Source organism: Populus nigra, chromosome 18, assembly GCF_951802175.1.
Source record: "Populus nigra chromosome 18, ddPopNigr1.1, whole genome shotgun sequence".
Lineage (NCBI taxonomy): Eukaryota > Viridiplantae > Streptophyta > Magnoliopsida > Malpighiales > Salicaceae > Populus > Populus nigra.
The window spans coordinates 142,526-149,719 of record NC_084869.1 but is presented as its reverse complement, the minus strand read 5'-3'; the positions used below and the strand labels follow the sequence as shown (position 1 = coordinate 149,719).

Here is a 7,194-nt window from a genome sequence, read left to right as displayed (position 1 = left end):
ATTTGGTCCTTGTAATTCTTGTAATTTTGCAATCAAGCCCCTAGTTAAAATGTAATTGGATCCTTGCATTTCCGTGCTATTTTCAAGCTAGTCCTTGGATTTTAATTTTTGCAATTTGGACCCCAATTAAACCCTAAACTTTGAAATTTCTTCAATTAAGTCCATGATTTCATTAATTAAATTAATCCCAAGCCAATTAAGTCCAAAAACTTATCAATTTTTCAATTAAACCCTTAATTGGATTAATTAGATTAATTTCAAAGTTTAATTAAACCCCAAAAATTCCAATCATGTTGCCCTTAACCCAAATTTTAATTCATTCTTCATTTATTTTATTTTCACTTGTTTTTCATCATTATTATTATTTTTTTATCATCATTTTTTATCATTTTCAGTAAATAAAATAATAATAATAATTAAAATAAAAATGGTCAAAAATTGGGTTATGACATTAATTATATGTTAATGTTAAAAATTAAAAAATATATAAAAAATATATTTTTGATGTATTTTTAAAAATACGATGCATGATGTTATCAAACACACGTAATACATGTACATTTATAATTACTTCATTTGTTTTATTTCTCCATGGTAAGTAAGGAAAATATAATAAGAGTAGTCCTGACTCGTGTGCCCATGAATTTAATTAAAAATTATGTCCCTTGTGTAATCTTCATTATTTATTAGTTTTAGTATGCTGTTTTGTTTTTTTAGGAATTATTGAGTAATGTTATTATAAGAACTTGCTTCGCAGAAATCTACAGAATTTATGAGCACTATTACTTTGTTGGAAAATTATATACAAGAAATAAAGACTTTGGGGGAAAAAAACAAAAAGGAAACAGACCAAATCGTTAGTGCTCAAGATTGATTTTTTTTCTTTGCTTCGGAATTTGAATATCAGAATCTTGATTGGTTTGTGTATAAATAGTACCAATGCAAATCTTTATTTCTCATCTTTCGTTCAACACTCCAAATATACTTTCGAATCCTGTAAGGCCAGCCAACATGGGGTTTTCACCACTGTCCCTCTCTCAATTTCTCTTTTCCATTCTGTTTCTCTTCCATTTTCACACAACAATTTCTTCATCAAATTACTCCTCTTCATCTCATTTCTGTGCTCCTGACCAAAGTCTTTCTTTGCTCCAATTCAAAGAGTCCTTTTCCATTACTAGCTCTGCTTCAGGGCGTTGCCAGCATCCCAAGACAGAGTCGTGGAAAGAGGGTACCGACTGCTGCTTGTGGGATGGGGTCACTTGTGACATGAAAACCGGGCAAGTCACTGCACTGGACCTCTCTTGCAGCATGCTTTATGGCACCCTCCATCCCAATAGCACCCTCTTCTCCCTGCATCATCTTCAAAAGCTCGACCTCTCTGACAATGATTTCCAAAGCTCCCATATTTCTTCTTCATTTGGCCAGTTCTCCAATCTGACAGATCTTAACCTAAATTACTCAGTCTTTGCAGGTCAAGTTCCGTCGGAAATCTCTCAGCTCTCCAAATTGGTTTCACTTGATCTCTCTGGAGACTTAAACGGCTATCTGAGTCTAGAACCAATTTCTTTTGACAAGCTTGTTCGAAATCTAACCCAGCTTAGAGAACTCGATCTGAGTTCAGTAGACATGTCATTGGTTACACCCAATGCCTTGATGAATCTGTCTTCTTCTTTGTCATCACTCATACTCCGTTCCTGTGGATTGCAAGGAGAATTCCCATCCTCAATGAGAAAGTTTAAGCACCTCCAGCAGTTGGATCTTGCAGATAACAATCTTAAAGGTCCAATTCCATATGATTTTGAGCAACTCACTGAGTTGGTTTCACTTGCTCTCTCTGGAAATGAAAACGACTATCTAAGTCTAGAACCAATTTCTTTTGACAAGCTTGTTCAAAATCTAACCCAGCTTAGAAAACTCTATCTGAGTTGGGTGAACATGTCATTGGTTGAACCCAATTCCTTGATGAATATGTCTTCTTCTTGGTCATCACTCGTATTCTATTCCTGTGGATTGCAAGGAAAATTCCCATCCTCAATGAGAAAATTTAAGCACCTCCAGCAGTTGGATCTTAGATACAACAATTTTACAGGTTCAATTCCATATGATCTTGGGCAACTCACTGAGTTGGTTTCAATTGATCTCTCTTACAATGACTATTTGAGTGTAGAACCAAGTTCTTTTGGCAAGATTATTCAAAACCTAACCAAGCTAAGAGAACTCCATTTGGGTTATGTAAATATGCCTTTGGTCACACCTAATTCCTTGGCGAATCTGTCCTCATCCTTGTCAGTTCTTGCCCTTTGGGGTTGTGGATTGAAAGGGAAGTTCCCAGGTAACATCTTTCTCCTACCAAACCTTCAATCACTTGACTTGACATACAACGACGAACTCACTGGCTCTTTTCCTTCATCCAATGTGAGTAATGTCCTCCGGTTATTGGGTCTTACTCATACGAGAATTTCAGTTTCTTTAGAAAATGACTTCTTCATAAATCTAAAGTTGTTGGAAGTTCTGGTACTCAGAGAATGTAATATCATAAAGTCAAATCTAACCCTGATTGGTCATCTCACGCAGCTCACTCGTTTAGACCTTGCAGGTAACCATTTCAGCGGTCAGATTCCATCATCACTTAGAAACCTTGTGGACCTTCATTCCTTATATCTCGATAACTGTAATTTTTCAGGTAGGATTCCAGATTTTTTAGGTAACCTGACCCTCCTTGAAAATTTAGGTTTATCTAGCAATCAACTTGTAGGACCTATCCCTTCTCAAATAAGTACTCGTTCATTGAAATTGTTTAATTTGGGAAACAACCACTTGCACGGTCCAATCCCAAGTTCAATTTTCAAACAAGAGAACCTGGAAGCCCTTGCTCTTGCATCCAATAATAAATTAACAGGTGAAATTTCTTCTTCTATTTGCAAGCTTAAATTCCTTCGACTCCTTGATTTATCCAACAACAATTTGAGTGGTTTTATACCACAATGTTTAGGGAACTTTAGCAACTCTCTCTCAATTTTGAATCTTGGCATGAATAATCTTCAAGGCACTATCTTTTCACCATTTTCAAAAGGGAATAACTTGGGATATCTCAACCTAAATGGCAATGAATTGGAAGGGAAAATACCATTGTCTATCATCAACTGTACAATGCTGGAAATTCTTGATCTTGGCAACAATAAGATTGAGGATACATTCCCCTATTTCCTTGAAATGCTTCCAGAGCTGCATGTTCTTGTCCTAAAGTCCAATAAGCTCCAGGGTTTTGTGAATGGTCCGATTGCTAATAATTCCTTCTCCAAATTACGGATTTTCGATATCTCCAGCAATAATTTGAGTGGATCATTGCCAACAGGGTATTTCAATAGTCTTGAAGCAATGATGATCTCTGATCAAAATTCATTTTACATGATGGCAAGAAATTACTCTGACTATGCCTATTCCATAAAAGTGACATGGAAAGGGTTTGATATTGAGTTCGCGAGAATCCAAAGCGCTCTTAGAATACTTGATTTTTCAAACAACAATTTCATCGGAGAGATTTCAAAGGTGATCGGAAAGCTTAAAGCACTTCAACAACTCAACCTCTCTCATAATTCCCTTACAGGCCATATTCAATCATCATTAGGAATGTTGACCTATCTGGAATCATTAGATCTGTCTTCGAATTTGCTTACTGGAAGGATTCCGGTACAGTTGGCAGATCTAACATTTCTTGGAGTCTTAAACCTTTCACATAACCATCTTGAGGGGCCCATGCCCATTGGAAAGCAGTTCAACACGTTTAATGCAAGCTCATTTGAAGGAAACTTGGGTTTATGTGGATTTCCAATGCCAAAAGAATGCAATAGTGACGAGGCACCACCATCGCAGCCGTCAAACTTTCACGACGGAGATGATTCAAAATTCTTTGGAGAAGGATTTGGATGGAAAGCTGTGGCAATAGGGTATGGATGTGGGTTTGTGTTTGGAGTCACAATGGGATACGTTGTGTTTAGAACAAGAAAACCAGCATGGTTTCTGAAAGTGGTTGAAGATCAATGGAATCTGAAGGCAAGAAGAACGAAGAAGAATGCTCGTAGAAATGGTGCAAGAAGAAACTAAACAACGCAGCTAGTAACATGAAGTAAGTTCTGCAAGCATTTGACATCTTAAAGTTTTATGCGCGAGAGTTTATGCTTTTTTCTGTGCTATTTCCTTTGATTAGTCTTTTCTTTCTGTTTCATTAAATAAAAAAATTATTTGCATGTTTCTAAATTGCAGTGAAGTTTCGAATAAACATCCTCGCTACCTTATGAGATACCAAGCAGAGTTGACATGAGAAGAACGCTAGAGTGGCAGATTCAGAGAACTGGATTCTTCTTTCGTACTTCTTCTGTTTTCCTTCATGGTTGTGTTTTACTTTATTTTATTTTCATTAGTTTTATTCGATACATGGAATATTTTCGAGTCACTTAATATGCGTGTTTTTATTTATTTATTTTTATGGTTAGTTTTGATGCAAGGTTTGGGTGTTACATCTATAAAAAAAGAACCAATGCATGCAGCAGTTAATGTCGAATAGAAAATCCAGCTTGATTTTAAGGGTTTTTTTTGTTTAACCAGTACATAACCTACTTGCACATTAAAGCTGGGAGAATTCCATATAGAAAGCAGGTCCTATAAAGACATCATAGAGGGCGCTGGAGGCATCATACAATGGACAACTAGATTTTTAAGAATCAGTTTTCAGTTTGCTGCAGAGCTTTCATTTCTTTATTTTCTTTTTCTCTGTCATTGTAAACAAACATAACTTTTTTTTCAAATCTTGATTATTATATATATAAACAAACATAACAAGTCTTTTTGGCACTAATTTTTATATAAAATCTTGATTATTATATATATAAAAAAGATTGTATTTGAGAGTATACTCTTAAAAAATTAAATGTGTCTTAGTGATGGCATTTTCAAAATAAATTTAATGATCATTGTAACCAAGGTTGAGATGAATAATATTAATAATGCATCTTCTTCTTACTTGTTTAGTACTCTTATGATGTATGGCATGAGAGGTTAGGGCATGTAAATTATAATTTTATACAAAATTAGTTCATCTTCAATTAATACCTACCATGGTTTTTTTAGATAAATCATACATGTGAAGTTTGTGTAAAATTAAAATTCACAAAACTTTCTTTTCAAATAATTAAAAGAAGTAGTGAATTTTTAGATCTAATTCACTCAGACATTAATGATTTAAAAACAGTGTAAACTAAAGGAGGAAAGAAGTACTATATCACCTTTATAGAGAATTGCACAAGATATTCTTATACTTATTTGCTTAGAAACAAAGATCAGACTCTTGAAATGTTTAAAAATTACAAAAATTAAGTTCAAAATCAACTTAATAAGAAAAAAATGTAATATATATATATGAAGTTATAGATATGGAGAGTATGGAACACATTTTGGTGAATTTTGTTTTCAAAATGGGATAATCCACCAAATTATTACTCCTTATTTACCTCAATAAAATAATATTAAAAAACGTAAAAAGCGAACACTTAAAAAAATGATGAATATCATGTTGATAAGTTCAAGAGTATCTCAAAACTTATGAAAGGAGGCAATTCTAGCTGCCAATTGTATATTTAATAAAATACACCCATAAAAAAGCTAGAAAATACACTATATGTATTACGGAAAGGTAAACGATCTTTTTAAAAATACCTCAAAATATGGGAGTGTCTTGAAAAGGCAGCAATACTTGATCCTAAGAAATTCAAGATAGGACATAGAATTGTGAATTGTGTATTTATCGGATATGCTTACAATAATAGTGCATATGAGTTTTTTATACACAAGTTAAGAATTGAAAACATACATTATAATACTATTATGGAATCAAAGAGCACTACATTCTTTGAAGATGTGTTTTCATTTGAAGAGCTACAAGAAAATTATTCACTTAAAAGAATGATAGAAGCTAGCTCAAATAGTCATTATCAATCGAAAAATGATGAAGTTGAGCCTAGAAGAAGTAAAAAGACAAAAACAACCAAAATATTTGATATTTGAGCAATAACCACTTGAATGGTCCAATCCCAAGTTCAATTTTCAAATAAGAGAGCTTGTTAATAATCATTTTACATCCAACAGTCAAGAAATTTCTTTTTCTATTTGCAAGCTGAAATTCCTTCAAGTCCTTGACTTATCCAACAATAGCTTGAGTAGTTCTATTCTCCAATGTTTGGAGAACTTCAATAACACTATTAGTTTTACATTTAGGCATGAACAATCTTCAATGAACTATCTCTTTAACGTTTTTAAAGAGGAATGGCTTGGGATATTCCATCGTCAATCATCAACTGCATAATAGTGGAAGTTCTTGATCTTGGCAACAATAAGATTGAGTATACATTCCCCTATTTCCTAGAAACACTTTCAAAATTGCAGGTTTTGTTCTAAAATTGAAAACCCTAGGGTTTTTTGAAGGTCCAATCACTTACAACTCCTTCAAATTATAGATTTTTGACATCTTCAACAATAATTTTAGTGGACCATTGCCAATAAGGTGTTTGATAGTCTTGAAGCAACGTTGGTCTCTTTAAAATATTATTTATATGATGGCAAGAGTTTTCTCAAGATATGCCTATACCTTAAAAACAACATGGAAAGAGTTGGAAGTTGAGTTTATGAAAATCCAAAGTATTCTTGGAATAGTACTTGGTTTGTCAAATAATAATTTTATCGGAGAGATTCCAAAATTAATCGGAAAGCTTAAAACATTTCAACAACTTAACCTCTCTTACAATTCCCTTACAGGTCGTATCCAATCATCATTAGGAGTTTTCATGAGGAATCATTAGATTTATCTTTCAATTTGCTTACCAGAAGGATTCCTATGCAGTTGGCTAAAACTTGATGGCTAATCATTTCTTGATCAGTACTAAATCTTTTACATAACCAGCTCGAGGGACACATACCTGCTGAAAGTAACTCAACACATTTGATCAAACCACATTTGAAGGAAACTTGGGTTTATGTGGATTTCCACTGCCAAAAGGATGCAATAGTGGCGAGGCACCATCAATATTGTTGCCATCAAACTTTAATGAAGGAGATCGCTCAACATTGTTTGGAGATGGATTTGAATGGAAAGTTGTGGCAATGGGCTATGGACGTGGGTTTCTATTTGGAGTCACAACGAGA

At 33.9% G+C, this 7,194-nt stretch overlaps 1 protein-coding gene across 3 annotated transcripts; it reads left to right on the top strand.

The window, feature by feature from the left end:
* Nucleotides 1-914: 914 nt before the first annotated feature.
* LOC133678167 (receptor-like protein 9DC3) lies at nt 915-4,584 on the top strand. Of its 3 annotated transcripts, none has more exons than XR_009835904.1 (3): nt 915-4,126; nt 4,264-4,390; nt 4,494-4,584. XR_009835904.1 is itself a non-coding variant. In XM_062100397.1 (3 exons), exons 1-2 carry the CDS (start codon nt 940-942, stop codon nt 4,102-4,104), a joined length of 2,910 nt encoding a protein of 969 aa, XP_061956381.1. In that variant the 5' UTR covers nt 915-939; the 3' UTR covers nt 4,105-4,126; nt 4,264-4,584. The 3 variants fall into 3 exon arrangements, 2 of the variants coding, with proteins under 2 accessions (XP_061956381.1, XP_061956379.1); XM_062100397.1 differs by having other exon boundaries at nt 915-2,332; nt 2,588-4,126; nt 4,264-4,584; XM_062100395.1 differs by having other exon boundaries at nt 4,264-4,584.
* Nucleotides 4,585-7,194: the final 2,610 nt, after the last annotated feature.

Coding starts and splice junctions, on each gene's coding strand:
- LOC133678167 (XM_062100395.1), top strand. CDS start 940: ATGCAAATCTTTATTTCTCATCTTTCGTTCAACACTCCAAATATACTT.